The 26,707-nt window shown below is 45.1% G+C and overlaps 1 protein-coding gene across 5 annotated transcripts in view; it reads right to left on the bottom strand.

Moving 5' to 3' along the window:
* The window catches only part of PEX14 (peroxisomal biogenesis factor 14), a 137,331-nt gene that overhangs the window by 79,614 nt on the left and 31,010 nt on the right, over positions 1–26,707 (bottom strand). For all 5 annotated transcript variants that reach the window (XM_067720065.1, XM_067720038.1, XM_067720056.1 and 2 more), the window contains one exon: positions 5,737–5,821. In XM_067720065.1, the coding sequence (XP_067576166.1) occupies positions 5,737–5,821 (85 nt within the window). The remainder of the gene's footprint in view (positions 1–5,736; positions 5,822–26,707) is intronic.

Raw genomic sequence — 26,707 nt, 5'->3', positions numbered from 1 at the left:
CTTTTCAAAAAAAAAAAAACCTTTAAAAATGATACTACTGTACATGAGGGTGTCGCTTTGCTCTTCTTTGTAATATTGTTCCAGGCACACAAGTTAAGAAAGGAAGAGCTATTCTTCATTTTCAGAGAAAAATCTCAAAACAACTCAGTAAATCTAAAAGAGCTGATTCCCCCTCCAAGCTCCTCAGTGCTACTGTCCCCTCATCGCAGGGTGAAGTGTAGAAACCCACTTGACTCAGCCGTCTGGCAGGGAGCACGTGCTACCAGCTCCCCCTCTGAATGGGGAAGCCACGATGTTCAGCTAGTCTGGCTGCTCTAGCTCTCATCCTGGATGCTGAGAAAAATCTGTGGAGTTAAGACAAGTTTGGATAACAAGGGGAGCAGGAAAATTGATGGGGGGAACACCAGTCAGTGTGATGAATAGGCTGGTCCAGAACAGCAGGTGACGGATATGCAGATGCAAGACTGGCAGGGAAGGAAGATTTCCGTTCACAACAGATGGATGGAGATGCTCAATCATCCTCGGGAACGCGTGCGGCCGCCACACACAGCCCTTTCTGCATCGGCTCCGGCAGCCCTCCCTTGCCTGCAGGGCACGGCCTCCCTGCCAGAGACCCCCTGCACTGGACCCACATCAGGGCAGGGCCGGGCCGGGCCAGGGGAGTGCAAGCGGGCAGCGTTTGAGGAAGACGCCACTCAACGGCAGGCTGAACTCTCGGGGACCAACTGCTAGTGGACTTCTTCCCCCGGCTTCCAAAAACACCTGCTTTGTCTCTCTCGGTAGCTCTCACTCCTGAGTAAGGCTTATATGGCCTCAGGGGCTGCCCAAGACGTAGTAATTCCAGTGTTAAAACCAGGACAGTCCTGGGTAAACCAGAACCAATGGTCGTCCTACTTACAGGCCACAGTCCTCCCCTTTTTCTCTCCCTCTTCATCATCAGTGAGGGAGAACCTAGATCGACCCAAGCTCCCAACTGAGCAGAAACCCCACATGGAGGGTCCCAGTTCCCTCCAGTCACCCAAAACTAGCAGAGAGCTAAGACACAGTAAAGAAAACTCGTCCAACCCTGTTCTTTTCTCAAAGAAAAGAACAGGAACGTCTCTTTAAAATGTCCATGATACACAAGGCTCGATGACTCCCGCAAATGCAGGAATGAATCCGTATCTTGACGCCACAATCCACATCTCTTTAACAAAGAATCAGAAGGGCCCGACAGCCCCTCACAGAGCCAATACTGTTCTTTCCAGCTCAGCCACAGGAGTTTCTGAGGACGAGGAAACGCCGATCAAGCATGGGGTGGTGGCTGGCAAGCTCTTCATCCCTCTTCCCCGCCCCCTCCCCGCTATCCGCTGGACCCAAGCTCTAGAAAAAACAGCGTTATAAAAATCCTCTGGCTTTACTAAGACACATTAAAGAATTAATTATAAAGCAAAGCTGAAGGAGAAAATTAATTTTAGAAACACATGAGGTTACATTTTTTTTTTCCTGGAGATGGGGGAGGAAACAGTTATTTTCGTTTTCATCCTGGGGGCACAAGCTGGGAGCTGTCCAGTCGATAACCTGGCCATCAGAACAAGGTTTGTAATTAAAAGGTCAGTGACCTGGAAAGCCAAGGCCCCACTCCCAGAGCTACTCAGTAATGATGGAGCTATTAAATTAAGACTGTTATGAAATCAATGCTAAAAAAGCTTTCATGGTAACGAGATTCCATTCAAGGACATGCAAACTACCTCATGAAATGGACGTAAATGATAAAAAAGAAAAGTAATAAAAGAGAGTTAAACTGAAATCTGTGTAAGAATTCACTCCCCCTTCAAATACTCCAGTGACAGAAGCCCTTCACCTCCACCCCACTACCAAGGTGAAGACCATCAGGTTTCCTCCTCAAGCTCATTTCCAGCAAGGAGGCAGTTTTGCTACTGGGGGTTCCGCTTCCAGGAACAGAAGAAAGATAAGATCTTGTTTCACCTTTTAGAATAAGAAAGCATGGTGATGTGTTTTATTTGTTTCTTTTTCCTTCACCCTCCCCCCACCCCGGACTATTTATTAGATGAAGGAGAATACAGCCCTTTACTTATACACTTGAGAAGGGCACAATAAGCCAAAGGGTCAGCCAGCACCACCCAGGTGCTGAATTACACAAAAAAGCAGATGATGCTCAGCTTTTTTCTAGAACCCTGTTTGGCAACAGATGTATTAGAGGGGGCTAACAGACGACTCTGTCTTCTCCCCACCTCATCTACCTCTTTACCCGACACGAACAGGCATCGCTTCTACCCGCCTTATACCCAGCCTGCCAAACGTGTCTGCAAGCAGACTGCCTCCTGCATTCTGTGGTCAGACAGGGTGTCAAGTCAACATAAGCCTACTGACAACAATATCCAAACCTCTAGCTTTCTGGACTGACCCTACTGCTGTTTTTAAGTTACTCCAACCTCCTGGATTGCAGCCTGCTTAAAGCCCCAGATGTGATCCCTGCCTGGCAAGAACTGCTTCTATATATAGACCAGTTCTATGAGGGCTTACACCCCACACACAGGCCAATTATCTTCATGTGTGGTTGACTCTGCAGTTGATGTCATCTGCAGAATCAAGCGGTTGGAAGGAAAACAAAAACACTTATTCTAATACTCTGAAGGTGAACAGCTGCTTTGCTCTTGCATCCAAAAAATTCCCGATAAAAGAAAGAAATGTTGTAAATTACACAAACTGGCAGTAGAAGCTTCAAAGAAAATGATAAATGATTCTAATAACGTCATGTTTCTCATTAATGACTCCATGTTCAGACTTTAAAGCATCCAAAAGAGATCTCGAAGAAACAAAAACAAAAAAACACGAACACAAAAGACCCTTGCAAACCAATGCTCTTCCAACCCTATCCCATCCACTGTCCCCGGCCTCCCCAGCCCCAGACTCAGAGGGCACACATTTAACCTGTCAGTAACAGACGAGGCCCCTGCTCGGGGCTGCGGGTTCACAATAAAACAACCTCAGCTGATGCGCCTAAAGTAACCCTCATTTTCCACTGAACTGACATGCACTACAGGGGCCTCAATTTCTATATTAAATATTAAATAATATTAAAAGAAAAACAAAATTGGATTTGCCTTTTCAGGAAAGAGATGTTTATTAAAAAAAAAAAAGAAAGAAAGAAAGTTGAGATTATAATTCAAGACAGTGCTCCAATGCAATTCCCCGAAGTGACATTCACTAGGAAAAGCCGAGACTACAGTAGCTGTGAGCTCGCCCGAAGGCAGCGCTCCAACCCACCAGTGCAACAGGTCCTGTGGGGAGACAGGACCGGAGGATGCCAGGACCTTGGTCCCGCCCCTCAAGACACGCTCCGTACCCCCAAAGACCAGTGAGCCAACTCCCTTTCCTTCCCAACTGCTGTCAGGGACAGGGCAGACGCGCTCCTTCACAACAGCCCCTCCTCCCTCAACCCAACCCATCAGCGATGGTGCCAAGCTCCGGGATCGTGTGTGCCTGACCCCAGGAACTGCCGGAAATGTGAAAAGTGAAGTTTAAAGCCACAGAGGGCTCTTCTTCCCCAGATGCCAATCAAACCTTGGAATCCTCTGCCCAGGAAAGGTCCTGCTAGAACTTACCCTATTGGGATGCAACTCGGAAGCAGATGATTACTGACTGAAGCAGCATTTTAGAGGATAATGGAGATGGGTGATTAAGTCCAGTGACTCTAGGTTTGAGTGTGGGGTAAACTCTCTTTAGAAGAAGAAAGGTAGGATGTCTCTCCAGTTTCCTGCTGCCGAAAATTCTAAAAACTCGAAACCACATTAAGGGTTGGGAAGGAATTCTGCCCGCTCTGTACCAACAAATACCCATCTCCTTCAGGTCTTCGCTCCCATGTCACCCTCCCCGAGGAGACACCTTCTAATCACCCCACTGAGAAGTGCAACCCATTCCCACACAGCACTGGCTGCATCTGCCTTCTCCTGGTAGAACTGAAGCTCTGAGAGGGCAGGGATTTTGTCTGTTCTGTTCTCAGCGCAGCGTAAACACTCTTAGTTGAATTAATTAATTGATTGCTGTTTTTTGGCAGTTTTTTTAAGGAGCAACAAATAATAACTGTACAGAACAGTTTCTACAGTAATTATTAGCCAACTAAGTCAAAAGAAGTATTATTTGGCCCAGAGTTTCTCTCTCTTTCTTTTTTTCTCTCCCTCTCCCAGTCAGGGATTTATTAAAATTAAACAGATTAGATGGAGCTCCTGATATTCAAACTGCTCAGCAAAGCCTGCAGTGGGGAAGTGCCGAGCAAACACCAGAGACATTTGTCTCTAAATTGCTCTAAATACCTTCTGCAAATGAAATTCTAACCCAGCTGCGTTTGAGAGAAAATGAGGAATAACTGGTCATTGTCAGTGGAAGAGAAGATCAGGCAGTTATAATATTGCACAATATACTGGGGCGAAGGATCTCTCGGCAACCATAGATTTTGTCTCAGGTTACCCCGGGTAATCAGCACAGCTTTTAGGCTCAGCTTTCCCCAGCTTCAATGCTTTGATGAGAGAGCTGAAATCCCTAAGCTTTTATGATTAATTACTCCCCATAGGTACACATATTTCAAGGAAAAACTCTTTTACAGCATGATGGCTGCAGAGGGGGCCAGCCAACGCACTCCAAATTTTAATAATCTCCTAATCTCCTACTGATGGGGGCAAGCATCACGCCGCCAGGAAGCGCCCAGCACCCCTCATCATCAACTCAGTCACAGGGACCGGCCTTGAGACTGCCTCTAAACAGCTGCCTGTGAATGAAATGCTTGGGCTGATTCTGCCCAAATCCTGCGAGCACAGCCCTGGGACCAGGTTCTGTGGCATCACTTCAGTGGGATACCGTTGAGCAGACCTAAGAAATACCACCAAACCACACTGTCTTCTATTCCAGCCACTAATGACTTAAAGCTCAAAACCCAGAATTTGGAGGCCGACATTCCAGTTCCTTAAGGAAAAAGAGTTTTGTTCAGTGGGGGTGGAGAAAACTCACTTCCCTCCCTCATGGTATTTAAGGGCCTTTAAACAACTTCCTAGCTTTCCAGAAAATTAAACGTTCAAAGAATGAAAAGTCAGATTTCTTTTTTTTGTTTGATTTGGGTTTTTTTTATATTTCTCAAAAAAAAGAAACATGTCCTAAATTTCAATAAAACCAAAATAGATTCTGTCTGCTTCGGACAATATTGAATTTGTCAAGATCCATTTCATACCTGCTTACAGAAATACCATAAAACCAGTAATTTACCACTTCAATCTGTACATCAGACTGACCCCAAGCTTGACCTTAACCTGACCTTGTGTAGTCATCTCATCTCCCTCGTCCTTCATTTCTTTCTTCCTCATTCTTTACTGAAGCAGCTGACCTCCTAACCTAAAGCCAGCCATTCTGCAGCCAGGGTCATTATCAGAAGAACAGACCAGAAAGCAGGAGTCCTCCCCAGTCTTATCCATGGGCCTCTTCTGCTGCTGAATGCAGCCTGTGCCGGGCTGTCCTGGGCTAAGTTGTTGGCCTTACGTCTGGTGCTCACAATTATTTGAATCCTACCACCTCTGCTCTACTGTAAGGAAAGAAGCTGCATCCCTACCAGGGGGCTCCCCTCACCCCCACCCGTACAACAGTGGGACAGCTATAGGAGATCATTCATCAATACTATGGCTTCCATCCGCCCTGCCCCCAGCCCCTCTGTGCAGGCCACTGCGCAAGGCCATGGGGAACCTGTACCTTTCTTCTTAAGGAATGCTCTCCTGGTTGCAAGTGGGCTGTGGCGGACCCGAGAATTCTGTAGAAACTTCACTGCTGTGGCAATCTGGTAGGGGAGATAAAACAGAGAGGAAAAGTAAACGTCAGTAGTCTGCATTTCAAGATTAAAAATCCTACAAGTTTATCCCAGGTCCATAGAAATAAGCACAATACTGTGGTCAAATTAACCACTTATTTCTCACATTTAAAATCTGCTTAAATAAAAGACTATGTTGGTTCCCTACCTTCATTGGCTTCCTGTATCTGGTTCTATCAAATCTAATCCCCTCGGCCTAGCTTTTAAGAGCTGCAGTAATCTTTTCCTGTTCTCCCTGTTCAAGCTGATTCTTCACACTCCTCAGCAGGTAGCCCTCCCCTGGCCGTGCTTATCCACGTCCCGACACCTGTGCCCACACCATGCCCTTTTTCTAGAAGGCCTCCCTCTCCTGCCTCTACCTGTGTAAACATTACACACACAGCAGCAGCAGCACAGCCCTTCCACAGGCTGTGTTAACTCCTCGAAGCCTTCCCTAAATAAGCAATCATCTCTGGTCTCCCCACTCTCTTAAATTCTTCAGTGCTTACAGTGTGCACCATGTAACTGAAGACACAGTTGCACTGTCTTCTAACGTTCAGGCTGCTTCCCCAGCTACGCTGCTAGCGTCTGAAAGGAAGAGACCATGATGTAGAGACAGAGACTGGCAAAGCGCTGAGCGTACACTGGCTGGGAAGGCTTCTGTAAGACACAACACACAGAGCCACTCACACTGGTCCCTCTTATGCAATGGAGCTGAATTCTGAAGAGCCATCAAAGGATAAAGTTTGGGGTTTCATGGCTACAAGCTGGCAGACCGACAGATTATCTACCTTCTTCTGGTAATGATATTATTTAATGAAATCTTCCTACGTACGAATGAGCCACGTAGGGGATGGAAGGGAAACTGTTGATGGTATTAACCTTCACATCACTCAGCACACACGAAGCATGTGCTTGCACGCCACCTGTCTGCTCTCCACCCTGGACACTAAGTCCAACGGGTGGGAAATGCCAACCTGCCCCCCGATAGGAAAGGGGCCATTGTAAATGACTGGCATTATTTATCTCATCAAAACCAAAAGAATAAAAAAAAAAAACCAAAAGAATGATGTAGTCTCAAGGTACAGGTAAAGTCAACAGGCCCTGCAGTTCACTCATAAGTTGTTGAAAGAAAAAATTTCTAAGGGGCCAAATATAAGGAAATTTTCTAAGATCCTTCAAACTAAGGGCAGCAGTTGAACAGAGATTCAAACAGAAAGTACTGTGGCTATAAATTGAACACAAGTTACAAATCTCCTCTTCATATTTTATATGAATTTAATCTTGAGACCAGACAGACCTCTCTGGTAACAAAAGATAGGATAAATCAGAAAGAAAGAACTTCGGGGCAATTCTCTTATATACTTTCCCTGGGATCCCTCCATGGGAGGCTTGCCTCAGACCCTCTCCCTCAAGGACGGACTCAGGTACCCAGACTGGCAGATTTGGGCCTGTCAGTGATAAGACACACGAGTGCTCCTTGAGACTGGTTAGAATCTGTCCAACACTGCGAGTGTATTACCCACCATCATGAACTGCAGTGACAACCAACCAGTTCTGGACTAGAGAAAAATCGATGTTCAAGATTTTAGAACCCCAAAACTATATACGCACCCCCAAGCCCCTCGACCAGATCTCCTCAGGTTGCACCGAAATCAAGAAAAATCTGACGAACATCAACAAAATGGATGCGTTCTAACGAAGAGATGGGAAGGGGAAAGACAGAAGAGAGAAAAAGGAAAGGGAGTGGGGCGAAGGAGGGAACGGGAGAGGAGAAGAAGAAGAAGGCAGATGGACGAGCAGAGGAGATGGAACAGAAAGGAAGGCGGAAGAAAATGGAAAGGGGATAAGAGCGAAGGGGAAGTGGTGAAGGAGAAAAACAAGAGGAGGAGAGGCCTAGTCACAGTTACACCACCCCAGGCCCCGCGGGGTCAAGGCCAATCTGCACAGCTCAGATGCCTCGGGGTTAATTGTTCTTCACCTGGAGAAAAAGTACACCTTCAATGCACAAGACGATGACGGCATTTGTATCATGTGGCAGGCTCCACACGCCCTGGTACGTGTCCCAGGTGTCAGAGGAACTGTGGACAAGCAGGTCTTAAGCCAGAGATACTGACAGCACAGCTCCTGACATTCACCAGTAGAAGCGTAAACCTTTCCTTCCTCCTTCCAAAATTTTCCATGACAGAGAAAGATAACAGAATCCCACCACTAAAACGCACAGGTTTCACCTTGCTTTTTTAATACAGTCCTTGGTATATGCATTTCTGGTCAGAGAGCAAAGTTCTGATGGTTTTAATGGTGCACTCAATGCAGTGCTTGGCGCATTCCATCAATTTTTTTTAAAAATTGCATCTCTTATTTCTTTAAATACATTAATCAGCCTAGTGTAGGCAAAACGGATCCATCGGACAATGCAATAAACATGAATTATCATCTATCCAACACGCATAATGGCTTAAAAATACATAATAGCAGGTGTAGTTTAAATGATTAGTTATTACACCTGTGGTGGGTCTGATTCAATTGGGAAAAATCATGTTTAATAGGTTAAAAGGTTTAGATCACCATGCTTTCCTTAAAGTGGCTGTAGAGAGGGAATGATGGAGTGCTCTGTCATTAGTAATTCATTTAAGAAAAACGTGGGGGATAGAGCAAAGAACAGCATAAACGAGCGAATCCAATTTAAACATCAGGTAAAGTAGAAAACACCTTTTAAAAAAGCAATATAAATGAATTTGGAAGGGAGGTGAAATTGACGTGTTTATTTTAACGGGAATTTGACAAAGTCCTGGCACACTTCAAACTTGCAAAAATATGAACAATTTCTTTTAAAGTTTCCATTCACTAATTTCAAGCCATATAAAAAATACTGTCGAACACCTACATAAAGTATATTTGGGGCCTGTTTACATTCCTCTTGATCTTTGTTGGAAAAAGCAGGTGACAGGCGAATCACATATTTAACAGCACCGATATCACTATGCCAGATGTAAAAATATGAAGCATCCAAACCAACAGCCTCAACATAATGTGCTTCATAAGAAAGATGTCCAGATACAAAAACCCCTCTCCTTCCGCTAATTATTTCTTCTGCTACTCTTTACTCTTCTCCTCTCTTCCTGTAAGGACCTGGCACTTCAATAGGGCGGAAAAGGGACCGTCCAACGTAGAATTTTACAAGCCCTATGATTCGCACACAGACGGTAAAAGATTTCCCAAAACCTTTCCCCATACTGCAACGATTTGAACACTCTAGATAACTGACAGTGCCCTCGGTTTGCATCCTTCACTCGACTATTGTTGGACACTTTTCATTAACTTCATGAAGCAATTCAACTGACTCTTCCCTCTGCAGAGGTCCAACACACACAACACGCTTTTGTTGGGTGAAATGATGGGGTGCCTGCTGCCTGTCCTGTACTATCGTTTGATTTTCTAATTAGGAGATGAATGTGACTAGTCATGGCTTATATTTGTGCCCAACTAAATTACACAAATTCAGGCCAAATCTTCCGCCTCAGTGTCAAAGATGTAAAACAGAAGCGGGAACTTTATTGCACACATTGTGGGAGTGCAGCAAGCCAGGGGAAATTCTGGTGCAAAGCACCTGATGCCGTTGTTGAAGCCACTTGCTGTTGAGTCCGTGATAAAAATGGAATTGGCCTTCCTTTCCCCTTCTCTTGCACTAAGAGAGTTCTTAATGAGTGCACGGTGAATTACCAGTAGCTGGTTTCATAAAAATAAAGATGACGGGGCTATCCTGGTGGCGCAGTGGTTGAGAGTCCGCCTGCCGATGCAGGGGACATGGGTTCGTGCCCCGGCCCGGGAAGATCCCACATGCCGCAGAGCGGCTGGGCCCATGAGCCATGGCCGCTGAGCCTGCGAGTCCGGAGCCTGTGCTCCGCAACAGGAGAGGCCACAGCAGTGAGAGGCCCGCGTACCGCCAAAATAAATAAATAAATAAATAAATAAATAAATAAATAAATAAATAAATGAGACGAACTCAGAAGAAAACAGAAGCAAAGTTTCTCATCACCCCTATTCCTGTGACCCTCTGTTCTGCCTTCCTCCCTCAAAAAGCAAAATAAAATAACCCTGTCACCATCAACTCCGCAATTTTAGGGAAATTTGCTAATTTTCACCATTCATCACTTAAAGCTAGAGATAAATCAAGGTGCAAAGAGGAGTAAATCCTCGCCTTTGCAGTGGTTACACTGGAGTGACTTCCAGTAACCCAAGAAAAAAGGAGGGGACTTCAGGTTGAAAAACACCTTTGGATCCAAGATGATTATGATTGGCCAATTGAGAGAGATCTGTGTTTGAGAGAACCGGATTTGTAACTGTATAAATCAATGGAATACAGGATACTCAGGGGCTATCTACGATGAACTATGTGCTGTTAAATGCGTCGTGTAGGGTAAGTAATCCCTGGTGAGAAGAAGCGAGGTTCCTGACAGTCCTCGCTCAAGAGATGCTTCCTAGGTGTTTTCCACTCTCCTACAAAAGACCTGCACACTCTAATCTCCAGAATGCACACTGTATTTTCTGCACAAGGGGGACGGGAGAACAGAGCTTGCCTAATAACGAACGTGGGGTTGGAGGGAGCCTTGGCACTTTGCACCTGACACGTAAAACTGATGCACTGTCTCCAGTGACACATATTTGGAATGTCACCAGTTCCGGCACTCCTGTGTGCTACATACACATCTATCTCCTAAAAATGTGAGCATTCGTTAGCCATTTTAAAATACTAAAAATATTCAAAAATTAATGACACTAACAACCAAAGCCAAGTCCTTTTTAACCCAGACAGATCACAACTAGAGGGCAAAAGAAAATGACCAACATGCAGGTCCAAAACCCCATTCCAACACTGCAGAGCCACACGTGCGCATCTGAGAAGATTAAATTGCCCGTGAAAGGTTCCTACGCTCGTACTCTGAAGTAGATAGATACCCAGAATCCTGTTAACAAGCGTTAGACCAAAGCCAACTCAAGGTTTAACAAGGACTGACTATAAAAGCCGGGCAGTGCCTAGAATGAGAGAAGCCTCTTCAAACAGAAATGCTGCGTTTTAGTAAGAAATCAGTACTCTGTCAGGAGTTCCCTGACAAATATGGTCATCAGTGGCACAAGGAAATAGTTGCAAAGCAGCTGTTAATCAGAGAAACACATCGTAGAACGCTGATGCTAGCACTCGTGAAAAAATGCAACGGGCTAATTATGAAGCTATATTATCTCACTAAAGAGACCGTGTTCCTTGAGACTCCAGGCAAAGCACTCTTGGTTCCAGGGTTCTAGGACAACATAATTCTGGTTTTCTGCATCCAGAATTCTTTCTTATCTGCGGCTGACAGTCCCAGCCAGGCTCACCGTTGTTTCTCATTTCTACCTGCCCTCTTCCTAGGTAGGGAACAGGCTGGGGAGGGCAACCACCCTGAAGCAGGGGCATTCCCAACCCACATTCCAAGATCCTGCACGAATACATCCAAAAGGTGTCAGATCCTAAAGCAGAATAAGAGAAAACCTATGAGTATGCAAAAGAAATGTCAGAATCATCTTTCTAAGTGTGGCAGGAGAGCTGCCCCCAGCCGCCAAAATGAAAAGAAAAAAAAAAAGGGAAGAAGGAGAGGAAGCAATAAACAGAATATAGAGACTGCTGCATTTGAAATCTCCAAGGGAGAAAGGGAGTCTGGCAGAAAGCTGCTCTCACAGTGTGAAATGCAACTCTGGGAAGCCGAGGGTCTAGCAGGCAGGTAAGAGGGGAAAGTTAATATGCAGAGGAAGGCTCGATCAGCCAAAATTCAATACGATCCTCTGCAAGGACAAGGAGGAACAAGGCTCCCCGAAACCAGACTCGTGGGAGTGGGGGGAGGGCACCACGCCCGCTCGGAGCACAGCCACTGGAATGGCAAGAGGGGAATAACCTTGAGCAGGCCGTGCCGAGGCGGCCGCAGCGCAGAGCCAAAGTGCCCCCTAGCCGTCACGCGAGCCCGAACGAAGTGTTTTCACTCGGGGAAAATGAAATGTTTTGCAAGATGAAACAGAATGAAAATTGAGGTTTTAGGTAATTACTAGTTGGCATTTACATATCACGGGCTGGTTCAACACCTATTCATTTTCCTCTTTTATTTTCAATTTTTTTAAATTGCTCATTAAAAATGAACAGATGACAGTGACAGGGATTTTTCCCCCCTCTTTCTCCTTCTCTGAGGGTTACAAAATCAAGAGGTACTTTTCCCCCGTTTATCTACAATTAACACACACACACACACACACACACACACACACACACACACACACACACACAAAGGTATGTTTCATTTACATCAGAGGGGGAAAAGGACAGGGGAAAGTCAACAAAAGCCAGGAAGTTCAAAAATAAAGACAGTGAATTGTACTTGAGCCAGCCTCCTGCACCTGGGTGAGCAGTGAGCTAGCGAGAGCCCTGGTGCTCAAGGAGTTAACGGAAAGAGCCTCTCTTTCAACTTGGAATTTCCTGGGTTTTGTCATTGTATCCTTCCCATTGTTGATTTGGGTTACAACCCTATACTAATTAAGCTGTGGGCCCTAATTTCCTTTGTTTTACTTTCCTCTGTCCTTTTGTTTTTCACATTAAAGAAATAAAATATCTCTGGTAGAAGTGCACAGAGTTGACATGATAGAACACAATATTTGTTAAGGTCTATTGTGTAAATCTGCATGAATTCCACAGCATGCATTATTGACCCTAGTCTCTCTTAAAACACATTGATATACACAGTAAAAGCCTTTATGAAGAGTGGCAACGTCATATGCACAACAACCACCCTTCCAAGTGAACTATCTCTGCGTGTAAATTTTTCTTCTTGGCCCTAGTTAAAAACATTGCATGAACTACTTGTCAGAATGTCATTGTTTTGTTATCTTATTAAACTAGTTCTTCCAGAAATGTATGTGGAAATAAAAAGCATCTTAAGCCAACAGGCACTATTTAATATCAAGTGACAGTGATTTTAGGGACACAAGGGTGACTTTGGAGAGTACTTTGGGTGCCAACTTGCAGCCCAAAGGAGCTGGTGCTTGAGTAGCAAAGCCTGACAAGCAGAGCTGCTGATGCAGAGGGCAACCGTAACTACGCCATGGAAAGCGCTGTAGTGCACATGCTTGCCATAGAGGAAATAAAAACCCTTGTTTCTGGGTTGAGAAGATCAAAGTTCCTTTTTAGGAAAGGTTGAGAAGGAAAAGGATTTTCTCCTTCAGGGAGAAAGAAAAGCAAATTTAAATGCCTGTCCCCATGCATCCCCACCTGAATTTAGATAGCAGCCCCTCTAATTTTTGATGCAACCAACAAAGCAGTTACCCAAAGAGGAGAGAAAAAAAGGATGACATTTGCCTTTTCCTTAGCTTTGAAATCCAACTGGCAGCAAATTGTTTGAAGTCCTGTTTAGAGAAGAAACCGTAATAGCCTCCACACTGAAAAGAGGAGGAAAATGCCATTATACACGGATCACGGTAGCAGTGACCTCGGCAGAGAAGGCAAACGAGCTGGCTGCAAGTTGGAGGGTGGCGGGCGTGCCAGGAACAAAAAGAAAAAGGTTTATGTGTGCCAGCACTGTGTGGCAAGAGTTGGGTGCTCGGTCCCAGGAGATACCAAGAAAAGGCAAGGAGTTCGATTTCCTAACACAGTGCCTTTCAACAGCGCGTTGACTGCTCCTTTTTCCAGTTTCCCTTGCTTTTGTATTTTCCATATTCTTCTAATTCCCCTGCACTGTTAAAGAGGAAGCAGAGAGCACCCAGGCTTCATGTTGTAAAATTAATGAAGGTGTCAAGCTGTTGAGCTGAATCACTCCAAAGGAATGTAATGACTCAGTGTCCAAGATGCTCCCTAGGAGGACTGTGAGCTCACTCAGTGGCGGTGGCTGGTGACTCCAACACTAAAAATATGTAGCAGACAGTGCCCAGGACCTTCCTAATGATACCACTGCCTCTACTTCCTAGTCCCTTTCTCTCCACCACAAGTTGAATTTGATGCTTTCCGAAGGTTACTTCTCCCAAACTCCAGCACCTTCGCATGCTCAGCAGACGAAACTTCGGTTCCCACTTCTTCTGAAGCCAGGCCAGACAGAGATTGGTAAAGCTCTCTCTAAGCATATGCACTATTGAGATGTGGGATGATTAGGAAGGGGACGAAGATGGACAGTGACACCTTCACGTGTCAAGTTAACTGGGGGTTAGACGCTGAATAGATGACCACCAGGTGGTGCAGGGCGGGGTCCCTTCACGGTGGCTTGAGCACCTTCTGCTCTGAGGGCAACAAGATGGGCTCCTGGATTCCAAGGAAGATAAGCTCTGGATCAGGGAATTCTGTCTAGCATCACCCCACATAGAGCAAAAACCTAAAACTTTGAGGAGTCGCTAAATGACACTCCTACCAGACATCCTACAAGAAAGTTGGAGAAAGACTAAATGTTAAAAAATAGATTTGAATACCAAAAAAGTAGTAGTCACAGCTCAGAAACAGCTCGAATCCAAAAAGATAGCAAGAAAAAACTTGGAAATGATAAATGTGGGTAGCCTTTAAATCGTCTTCAGATCTCTAGAAAGCAGAAAAAAAGCGAACAATTAAGATCTGCTACTAAGAGAAGACCACCAAGTCCTGGTTCCTGCTATTATCTAAGATTCTTCTATGGCCTGAGGGAAAAACTAGAAGTACAAGTTCCAAAAGTATGATTCAGAATAGAGAGAAAGCTGGCACTCAAAAATCTTCAAATTTACAGTAAGATGACAGGAATTAGAAACTGTTTATTTTATTTTATTTATTTATTTTTTTGTGGTACACGGGCCTCTCACTGTCGCGGCCTCTCCCGTTGCGGAGCACAGGCTCCGGACGCGCAGGCCCAGCGGCCATGGCTCACGGGCCCAGCCGCTCCGCGGCATGTGGGATCTTCTGGGACCAGGGCACGAACCCGTGTCCCCTACATCGGGAGGCGGACTCCCAACTGCTGCACCACCAGATGAGGCCCTAGAAACTGTTTCTATTCAAACAGTCAAATGAAATCAGCTCCTCTCAGGGGAAAGTCGTCCTCTTCACCAAGCACACTGGCCCCTGGGAGTGCACAGGAACAGACCCTCTGCCAAGATAGTAAGATCAGGGGAACCAGCTCTGGCAGCAAGTGGGGTCACATCCGTTTGAAGTAAGCTGGTGGCCAGTTCAACTGTCTAAAAAAGGGTGTCTAACATGGGTCAGGCCTCTCTCGCCGACTTCAGGAGTAACTCACCCACACGAGTGTAGCACAGAGAAGCAAGACAAGCCATGCCTCTGACACGGATGATGAATGAGTCATCGCTTTTTACACATCTTTCGGAGGCACTGAGATAAGGACTGTGGAACTGATTCTTGTACCCATTGTCAGATCTGTACCCACAGACTGTCTTTAGCACCAAGATGTAAATTTGAAAGAGAATCTAAATCAAGAGATATCAGTCCAGTTGCCTCCTCTGATAAACCCCAATTTAGAAATTTTTAGCTCAGCAAAAAAATCCGCTGCACACAGAAAGAATTAAATGGTAATCATCATGGCTTTGAACCATTCAGTAACCTTTCACTAAACACCATAAACATTCCTATCATCAACAACCACAGCTTCCAATAAACAAATACACTTTTAAAAATAAACGATTCAGGGCTTCCCAGGTGGTGCAGTGGTTGAGAGTCCGCCTGCCGATGCAGGGGACACGGGTTCGTGCCCCGGTCTGGGAGGATCCCACATGCCGCGGAGCGGCTGGGCCCGTGAGCCATGGCCGCTGAGCCTGCGCGTCCAGAGCCTGTGCTCCGCAACGGGAGAGGCCACAACAGTGAGAGGCCCGCGTGCCGCAAAGGAAAAGGAGAAAAAAATTAAAAAAAAATAAACGATTCAACAAAGGCCTATTAGACACCACTGCCATCTTGGCCATGAGGCTCTCAGTACAGGTCTCCTACCTCTAACAGGAAGATAAAAAGGAAGGTCTTTCTGCCCTCCATCTGATGTTCCTAGCAATCCTGGTCACCTAAAATGAGCATGTATTTTACTTACAATTAACGCAAAACTTAAACAGTTTTCACCATTAAGCAAATCCGTCCTATTGAGCACCCCCTCCCCCTCTAAATCAATGGGAACTCATTTCTAATTCCTTCCAGCTCTGTCTGGGAAACAGACAGAGGTTCACTTTTTGTTATCAGAAGGATTAAGAATCACCATCTTGCTGTGCAATCTTCTTGATTCTCCACACCCCAATTGTGCTAGGGTGAAAGACTTTGAGATCACAAAAATCCCTACATCTCCTCAATTTGGCAAAAGCTTCCTGAGACATCACTCATGGTTTTCTGTTCACTGTCCTTTCTCTCTCTCTTCTTGCCTGTTTAAACACATGGACACAGAGTTATTAACTTTTACAGGAAAACCAAATAAAATAATGTCGAAGCAAAAATGCGGTGATGTCAGGCTGCAGCTAGCACCATTCATCTGTGGGAATCTGATTAGCGCTCTAGTGGCAGAGCTACCTGGAAAAGTGCTCACAATCAAATAAAAAAATGATACCAAAACATTAACCTGATGGCTAAAAACTCCACATTTAAACAGTTAAAGTAATAAAGGAGCTTTTATTGAGTATTTTTTATATTTCATTATGCCCCAAATTGACGAGGACTCCCAGATACATTTTCTAGACTTTCGGTTCCTCAAATCAAATGCTCTCTTGGACTTTTTTTTTTAAACTAAAAGGAAACAGCATTTCTTGTAAATTTGAATGAAAGGATTAAAGCTTCTCCTACAATATCAATATCAGCTTTGAGTGCAAACACAGCCAAACACTGCAACAAACAGAAGCCTTTTTTGGTTTATGTACTTTTAAAAATAAATAAATTTATTTATTTTTGGCCGTGTTGGGTCTTCGTTGCTGCGCACGGAACTTTCTCTAGTGCGGCAAGCAGGGGCTACTCTTAGTTGCGGTGTGTGGGCTTCTCATTGCAGAGCACGGGCTTTAGGCACGCGGGCTTCACTAGTTGTGGTGCGTGGGCTCAGTAGTTGTGGCTCGCGGGCTCTAGAGTGCAGGCTCAGTAGTTGTGGCGCACAGGCTTAGTTGCTCCACGGCATGTGGGATCTTGACGCACCAGGGCTCGAACCCGTGTCCCCTGCATTGGCAGGTGGATTCTTAACCACTGTGCCACCAGTGAAGCCCTGGTTTATGTACTTTAATCCTAAACCTGCCCACAGCCAGCAGAGAATTTTCCTCCATGATTTTACCTCACACAAACGCTTGATTTCCTCATTCACACACATTTTGCTCAAAGTTTGTAGGAAACAGGGACTTCCCTTGTGGTCCAGTGGTTAAGACTCCAAATTCCCAATGCAGGGGGCCTGGGTTTGATCCCTGGTCGGGGAACTAGATCCCACGTGCATGCCGCAACTAAGAGTTCGCATGCCACAACTAAAGACCCTGCGTGCTGCAACTAAGAACCAGTGCAGCCAAACAAATGTTCAAAGTTGGCAGGGAACAGAATGTGGCAGAGTGGCAGGGCAGAAAGCAGGCCGGGCCTCAAGAAACCTGCACACCGAGTCCAACCCTAATGCTATGTCCTCAAACCCGGCCCCTCACGCCCCGACTCTGTGCCTCAGCGTCCTTCATTTCTGTAAGATAAGGGCTTAAATAGATGGCCTTCTGGACCCTCCAAGCTGCATCATTTTATAATTTCCAGTTGACTCCAGCAGGCAGCCTATGATACCTAGGCCAGGGAAATGGGCAAGGGTCAAGGACCAGAACCAACCATTCGAGAGCTCGGCTCTCCAATCTCACCCAATCAAAAAAAGGAGAAAACCAACAAAGAAGGAGAAGGAGAGAGGGAAAGAGAGAAGAAATCGCTGTTGTCAAAAAAGAAATGACAAATTCCACATATATTACACACAGCAAAGATTTATTCACACTACTTATTATTTATTTCGTATACAAGCTTAGTTAAATGGTGTCCAAATCACAGAAGATTAAAAACTGCAAATGAGAAAGGAGAATTGAGCCAGCTAGCAAGAGATACTCACAGACCAAAGACCAGATAGTGAAAAAAGCCTAGCAACAAATGTCAGGAGAGAATCGTCTATGAAAAGCAAACAGAAAACTCAAAAAGTTTATCAGTCCAGGGTCATTTGGCACAGATGGAGTCATTCAGAGGAGGGGCAAATACACAACAGATCTATATTTCAACAGGTTTTGAAAACAGAATCTACACTTCCAACACAATATAAACATGTACATCTAAAATGATGATACTGAGTCATCAGGATTGAATTATAGTCTACTCTGCCTAATAAAGCAAGAAAGCATATAACCCATTTTATGTAATTCCCAGCCAAAAGTTTTAAAGTGTTTTGTTTTGTTTTCATATGGATCTCGATGGCCTTCGGGAAAATGTGGCTATCCAGAATGACTTATTGCAGGAGGGTGGCAGAGATGGTGGCTTCCCTGACCTGAACAAAAACAGTTTTTATTCACGTTAGTTAAGAAGCAGGAAGCCAAAGATTAAATGATGAATAGTTACTAAGCATTCACTGGGTCCACACAGCACACCAGGCACTTAAAAAACCAAGAAGAACAAGCAAAGATGCTGCTTTTGCAGTTACAATCTAGAACAAGGAAAGCCATCCGGCCCCATACATGACCTAGGACTCCCCTCCTCAACAACCTTGACAAATGATCAGTGAGCCTCCACTCAAATGCTTATAATGAACAGAGAACTCACTCTCTTAAAAGATTATCAATTCATTTTCAGGAGTCCTTCTTTAAACTGAGTTGAAATTTGCTTTCCTGAACCTTCTATCCATTGACTCTAGTTTTCTGCAGGAGAATACTACTAACTGATCCACTTTTTGAAATAATGCTGGGTAAGGAATGAGGATAGGCCTCTGTCACTTGGCTATCTTTTCTATAAAAGCATTTCCCTTACTCTGCTTATTAACTAAATGTGAACACCCGTTTCACTGTATAACAGTTTCATGCTCTTAAGCTTGGTAATAGCAGCCTTGCCCTTTCTGGGAGAGCCAAGGCTACACCTGTAATGTCAGAATGCATTAGCAATAATAAAGGCCACAGTAATGCAAGAGACGACTTCATACACACGTCATTCCAGAATGGCTAAATTCAATCAAATATGGCAGTGCTTCCTACAATGCTATGATCACCAGGGCCAGCGCGTGTGACGTGGGCCCACTTACTGGAAGCCGCTGGAAAGAGAAAGTGAGCGCTCTGCTTTGAGACTATAATGGACAGAGTTTTTACCAGCCCGTAAGTGGTTTGGCATCCTTCTTTCCCAGGAATTACCTAGAAATTCATTTAACATCTAAAGACTACAAATGAACTTCAGAAGGCTAAAAGTACATGAAGAGAAGGGCAGCGGGGCTCGTATTCTCTCACCCTCATCTTAAAGATATATGATCCTGGGCTTCCCTGGTGGCGCAGTGGTTGAGAGTCCGCCTGCCGATGCAGGGGACGCGGGTTCGTGCCCCAGTCCGGGAGGATCCCACATGCCGCGGAGCGGCTGGGCCCGTGAGCCATGGCCGCTGGGTCTGCGCGTCCGGAGCCTGTGCTCCGCAGCGGGAGAGGCTGCAGCAGTGAGAGGCCCGCGTACCGCAAAGAAAAAAAAAAAAAAGATATATGATCCTTATGGAGAGAAAAGTAAACTCCCAGAAGGTGGTAATCAAGAATCAAAGCCAGGGACTTCCCTGGTGGTACAGTGGTTAGGAATCCGCCTGCCAATGCAGGGGAGACGGGTTCAAGCCCTGGTCTGGGAAGATCCCACATACCGCGGAGCAACTAAGCCTGTGCACCACAACTGCTGAGACTGCGCTCTAGAGCCCCCGAGCCACAACTACTGAGCCTGCGTGCCACAACTACTGAAGCCTGCGCGCCACAACTACTGAAGACTGTGCGCCTAGAGCCCGTGCTCTGCAACGAGAAGCCACCACAATGAGAAGGCCGCGCACGGCAACGAAGAGTAGCCCCCGCTCGCCACAACTAGAGAAAGCCCACGTACAGCAATGAAGACCCAACACAGCCAAAAATAAACAAATAAATTTATATATTTTTTAAAAAAAGAATCAAAGCCAAAGATGACCTGGTCTTAATTCTAACTCAGTCACTAACTTCTTCAGTAACTTTCAGAGAGTTGCTTACCTTTCCTGTTTCTGCTTCCTCATCTGTAAAATGGAACTATAACTGCATAGAGACTCACCAAAGTGTTACAAGGAATAATTAGTTAGCATTTATATAATACTTTTGATCTTCAAAGTAGCATTATTAGACTATAAAGTAGAGTAGACGTGGTTTGAAAAATCTTTTTAAAACCTAAAATAAAGTATGCAAGCAAATTCAGAGACGCAAAACAGGCTGACCTCATCTCCCAACAGCCAGATCTCTTTACCCCCATAGACAGCCATTTTCTGCCCTAATCTGTACTTGCATGTAGAGACAAAGGTATAAATCTTTTATTGGGAAAATTGGAGGAGGTGGAAAGAAGAGAGAAAGGAGAAAGAGAAGGTTAGAGGAGAGGCACTAAAGAAAACATAAAAGGGAAGAGAGATAAGAAGAGAGAAAAATAAGGGGCAAGGGGCTTCCCTGGTGGCACAGTGGTTAAGAACCACCTGCTAATTCACGGGACATGGGTTCAAGCCCTGGTCCGGGAAGATCACACATGCCATGGAGCAACTAAACCCATGTGTCACAACTACTGAGCCTGCGCTCTAGATCCTGCGAGACACAACTACTGAGTCTGCATGCCACAACTACTGAAGCCCACGTGCCTAGAGCCCGTGCTCCGCAACAAGAGAAGCCACAGCAGTGAGAAGCCCGCACACCGCAACGAAGAGTAGCCCCCGCTCGCTGCAACTAGAGAAAGCCCGTGCACAGCAATGAAGACGCAACACAGCCAAAGATAAATAAATAAAACAAATTTTTAAAAAACTTTTTTAAGAAAGGAGGACAAGAAGGGAATAGAAAGCAGCAAGAAATAGAGAGGCAAATCCTAACCCCTAGAAGAAGAGCAAAAACAGGAAGAGAGGAAGAAAAACAAAGAGAAATGGAAAAGAAAACTTCATTAGGGAACAAATATAAAGTGTATCCTGTTTTCAGAGAAAAAAGAAGGTTAAATTTTTTTTAAGTTAATTAAAAAGAAAAAGCGGAGGACAAAGAGCAGAGGATAGAGAAAGAGAACATAAAGCTTTAAAGAGTATGTCTGGAAACCAGAAAGCTGGAAGGGAAATCATTAGCAAGTCCACAGTGCGTCTACAGTGATACTGCGTGGATCAATTCATTTAACGCTGCCCTGTACATTTACAGAAAAGTACCTCTGATATAATAAAGGCTCATAAACACGCAGAAATTGGGTTAGACCCGTTTCGAATTCCTGCCAAACAATGGTTCAGAAAAATGAAGCTTTATTTTAATTAGCTGGACTCATGAGTGATTTGATAACAGCAGATGCTGTCTGGATGCTTTCAGCTTGATGGGCTCCACATACATGAACTTAGAGTGGTTTTGATGCAATTAGGTGTTTCTTTCTGTTCCAACATGCCAGGCCCTAGGACCAAAACCTATGTGTAGCGCCTACATGTTACTGTATTTATCTACATGTTAATATTTCAAATCATGAAGATGAGAAAAGTGACCACATAATAGAAGTAGAAAAGCAGTTTTCAAAGTCACTGGTGAGTAGACGAAAATATTCTCGTGATGTATTTTTTCTTTCCACTGGGGAAAGAGAAGTTGGGTAGCTGAGAAAAAGCCACACAGGGCAGCATCGTATAGAAATATTTAAAGCCAAAGCTGAGACACAACAGACTGCGTACTTCCAGTTTTGCAATTCCAGTCCAGTGTTACGGCAAAGGATTAGCACGCTTAATGCACAGCCTGACCTGGGACTAAGTGGCCTTCAAAATGTTCTTTGTAATCAGGCATCCTATTATAACCCAGCTCACCGCTCCCTGAGACAGGCGGTGGTGTTCAGGACCACAACCCTGCAAGTCCAAGTATTTCCACCAGGTGCTTTCAAGCTGGGCATCTTACTGCCCCTCTCTCCCTTTTAAGCACTCTCTCTTCCAAAGAGCATTCTGTTTGCTTTTCCCCCAGCACTCACTGCCCTCTCTGCTAGGACCGCTTAGAATACCACCACCCACATGCACGGAGCTGCTAAAGGACCTGCATAAAGCCAGAGCGGCTTCCAGCATAGGGACTCACCTAATAGGAGGACCCGATCTGTTAATTTTCTGTCAGTTTGTCACAGCTGGCCTGAGAAGGGGAAGATTATGAGAAGGGGTGTAGGGAGAAAGCTCTCTACTAGGTGTGCCACTAGTCTTCCTGAAATTCTGAATCAGGCTTTCAAAATCGTTCACCCCCTGCTGAATGACAGGTAGTACAGAGGGTGGAAAAAGAGAGACGCCAGAGTTTTGACTGACTCCCTCGCACAGAAGCGGGGGGTGGGGGTGGGGGCACTTGAACCCCACAACTACCACTGCAAGCGCACAGGGAGAAACACACACCCCCTCACTCTCTCTCTGAGAGGACAAAACAGACATGATGACCTTCACACCAGCTCCCCTTCACTGGCGCTAACAAGCTGAGCACTGTAAATCAAGGATGAAATCCCTGTGCCAGGAAAGCAAAGGAGAAACATTTCTTCTGTAAAGAGCCCAAGGATGCTGCCTGCTTCTGAATCAGCATTTCAGGGCAAGTGTTTGGAAAGCAGGAAGCTCCATGCCAGCAACTGAAGGAAAAATATGTATTTATTATATATAGTAGGCCTTCTTCAAAAGTTATTTATTTCACAAAACCACTCTGCTAAATAGAGGTTTCAATCTAATTGGAACTGCAATCTGCATATTGTAAATGCACAAAATGACAGTCTTTGAGATTTTGTTCTCCTCCACAGTTTATGGGTTCACAATTAGTAGATTTCTCAACATACATACAAGAATGTAAGAGTACAGAGGAGTATCCTTTAAAATATATATAGGGACTTCCCTGGTGGCACAGTGGTTAAGAATCTGCCTGCCAATGCAAGGGACATGGGTTCGATGCCTGGTCTGGGAAGATCCCACATGCCGCGGAGCAACTAAGCCCATGCGCCACAACTACTGAGCCTGCGCTGTAGAGCCCACGAGCCACAACTATTGAGCCCGTATGCCACAACTACTGAAGCCCGCACACCTAGCACCCGTGCTCCGCAACAAGAGAAGCCACCGCAATGAGAAGCCCGTGCACCGCAACGTAGAGTAGCCCCTGCTCACCGCAACTAGAGAAAAGCCTGTGCTCAGCAACACAGACCCAATGCAGCCAAAAATAAATAAATAAATAATTTTTTTAATGCTTTAAAATATATATATTGTATAAAAAAATTTTTTTCAGCCCCTTGTATACCCCAGAGGAGGGGCAGAGGGTCCAAGCTGTGAAATGGGAGGATGCTTACAATACCTCCAAGGAGACAAAGCCAATCAGGGGAAAGGAGGCTGGTGGCAGCTGCCCGAGTGTTCAGGCACACAGGGCTTTGATGAGCCCCCATTCACCACTAGCCTTTTCTTTCCTTTCTCGGGGAGGCAAGGAGGGAATCCCTACTCATCCCAACTCTCTCCACTCCTATCCACATCCCAAATGAGCCATGGTTAATTAACAGAGATGCAAATAGTCACGGACTGAAATAAAGGTTTTTAACAGGAAGTAAAAGGAGACCTTATAAATCATACAGAAAAATAAAAAAGAAGAGGGAGAGAGAGAAAGTATCCAGAGCAAAAGGTCACACTACCAATAACTGAGGAAATGAAGAAGAAAAGGGACAGGTCAGGACTTCCCAAAAGGTCTAAAATTGTCTGCTTGTACCTCTGGGTTCACATCAAAAAGTGATTTATGACAGAGGAGACACTGTTCTGGGGAAGAGAAGTGGGTACCAAGATTCTGGAGTCCCATATGCGCCCGGGACTTATCTTCCTAGATTGCATCCAAATTAACCTTCTGCTCCCTGTTGCTCTCACTCACTTCAAGAAAAAAAAATTATTTAATTTTTTCAAACATTGCATCCCTAGAGCCCAAAGATATCCTTTGCTTCCTTAAAAACTAAGCATCTTCCAATTTACGGCAACTCCTTTCTGCCCTCCATACTCTGACAATGCCAGCCTCTCTGTCACAGGGTGTAACCTTCATTAAAAAAAAAAAAAAAAAAATCAGAGCTTCAGCTTCCCATTAAAAAAAAAAAAAAGATAGAAAGATAGGACGAATAAATATGAATTTGAAGGGGAATTCTGCCAAAACCCAAACCTCCCAAATCTGGTTCAGCCACATTCTTGCCCACAGCCTGTACTTCTCGGTGCCTCCCTGCATTTTTCAAAATGCAGCTGCACAGACCTCTTAAAATTCAGATTTCTAGCACCTATAATTACAGGGAGCTCGAGCCAGGCTCCTTTAATTAATGAACCTGACTCCTCTCTCTTCCGAGGAAATCTGCATAAGGGATGTATCACAGGGGTGAACTGGCCCCTGATCAGTGCTATCTGCTCTCTCTGCCAGATGAGCCAGCACTGCACCTCCAACAGGAGCACGAAGTTGCCCCCACCCCGCCTCCACCATACAACCCGATCTGGCACAAGCCCATAATGCAGTTAAGGCCATAAGACATTTCTTGGAACTTAAGGGAAGAGAATGATGCTTTCCTGGGTGTGACCAGCCAAATCCAAAGAGAATGAGATTCTCCCCGGTTCAAATGCTCCCCTGATTTTACTCTCTTCCCTCTGCTGGGATGAAAAGCAGAGGGTGCAGGCAGAAGCCACTGTTCAAGGCTGGACAAGCAACAGAGGGAGTAGCCTGGGCTTCGAAAACTCTGGAAAAGAAATGAACACAACAAGCCTGGGATTGACATGCATCCCAAAGCTGAAACAAAACTGGTAAGAAAAGCCATGCCTCTTTAAAGCAAAACAGGTGGAAAGGGGTCATGATACTGAGGATACTGTTCACAGGTCTGGAGAAGAATTTGAGCACATCCCAAGGACGATATACTGACCACAAGAGCTGTTCCCAGGTGGTCCTCACTGATTCTTGATACTACTCCTTTCTAAGCCAATCCCTGATTAGCACTTTTTAAAGAACTGGTCTGCCTTCTGGCTGCTCTGGGCAGCACAGCCTAATGCTGTCTGTATCTGCTGCACGTGCCAGGACAGCCTATAGCCACTCTCCTGAAAGTGGGTAAAAGCTGGCTTGTAACCGTGTTCTCTGGAAAGGAGGCTGCCTTTGGCTATAACAAAGACTGGAAATGGTTGCAAACAAAGCCACAGATGCCAGAACAGACAAGGCCTGGGTCAAATCAAGACGACCCCAGGTAAAGTTTCAGTAGGAGATTTGAGATCCAGTAGAAGATGCCAATGGATTTGGCAATAATAAAAACAGGTTTGGTTCAGCCACTACCATCTGATAACTGTTTCTCAAGGGCCCCTCAGGCCCACAGCAAACCCAGTGGGGCAACAGTTGTTTTACTGACCAAATAAACATACCAATTCTACAGGTAAAGTTGTCAGACTATGTACCCAGTAACACACCTTCTGAGGTTTTCGCAGTTTCTCATTCGTGATTTGGGCTATAAAACGAGGCTAAGGAGCTACTGGAGAACATCACTGGGGTCAACCAATAAAAATTTGAGTTGTGTTGTCCTAGCTTCTTAGTTTTTCCCAGGGGACTTTACAGTGTAGGTGTCAAAAACTAAATTTGATCATTCTGTATTCTGCCAGGAAAGGAGGCTTCAACGTTCCAGTGACTTTCTGCTGCTGTGAATACAATTTCGGAAGAAAGGAGGAAAAAAAACAGTAACATCAGTCTATCCAATGGTTAAACCCTCAGATTAAAGCAAGGCATGCTCACTGATGGCTGAGTCTAACTCCGTGCGCCTGTCTTGTTTCCTGGCACGGCGACCTGCCATCGTGATGGCCAACCCCCAGACGCTAACACCACACACCATCCCTGCTTTCCCACTAGATCTGGCTCCAAATCCATAAGCATATCCCAGCCTGGATCCACAGCCCTCGGTGCTGCAGTAGAGCTCCAGCCTGAGAACACGACTGACCGACTGACTGTAGGAGCCACTGCTTCCGTGTTTCCAAACCACAAGCAGCCAGAGCTGGGTGAAGGATTTTTTAATTTGGTTTGGTTTTCCAACCAAGACATTCTCAAAGTTCAATGTTCTTTGAAGTGGAAGCATTTAATTTTCGAACAAACAATTGGAAGCACAGGACCAGAGAAAACGCAGAATCGAGGACGAAGGTCAGGATACGCAAAAATAAGGAGCAGGGAGGTAGCTGAGTTCAGGAATGTCCAGGGAGTCTTGGCATGGGAGCTCACACCAGCTGGCCAGGCACTCTCTTTCCAGGGTGTCTCAAGGGGAAATCACCCATCGATCCTAGGACACACTGGTTCTAGGACCAATCCCTTACCTCAGAACAGCCTCTGCCTCACATTCCTGCTTGCGCTTTAATGTTTAAATTATTAAATGCATTAATGTATTTACATTATTCAAGTCTTATGTGCATTTTTCTAAGATAATTTATGTATAAGAGTTTGAATGTCCATGACTGTTAATGTCTACAACCCTTCCTGTTCATTATTGATTCTGGAAGAAAAAAAAAAAGTCCGAGTTTTAATGCCTTATTTTTAATGTATTAAGAGTCTGAATAAGTGCATTCTCTTTCTTCTTCTGTGATTTCATGCTTTAAGTAGTGCATTTATTAAACTGACACAGTAGGAACTGTGGCGAAGCCTGGCACGGCCCCACGCTGCGGGAGCCGCCAGCGGGAGAGGCTCCTCTGCCACCAGCGCTCGGCACTCTTCCCACCTCCGCGA

Source organism: Pseudorca crassidens, chromosome 2 (assembly GCF_039906515.1).
Source record: "Pseudorca crassidens isolate mPseCra1 chromosome 2, mPseCra1.hap1, whole genome shotgun sequence".
NCBI lineage: Eukaryota > Metazoa > Chordata > Mammalia > Artiodactyla > Delphinidae > Pseudorca > Pseudorca crassidens.
This window is presented reverse-complemented; position numbering and strand designations above follow the sequence as displayed.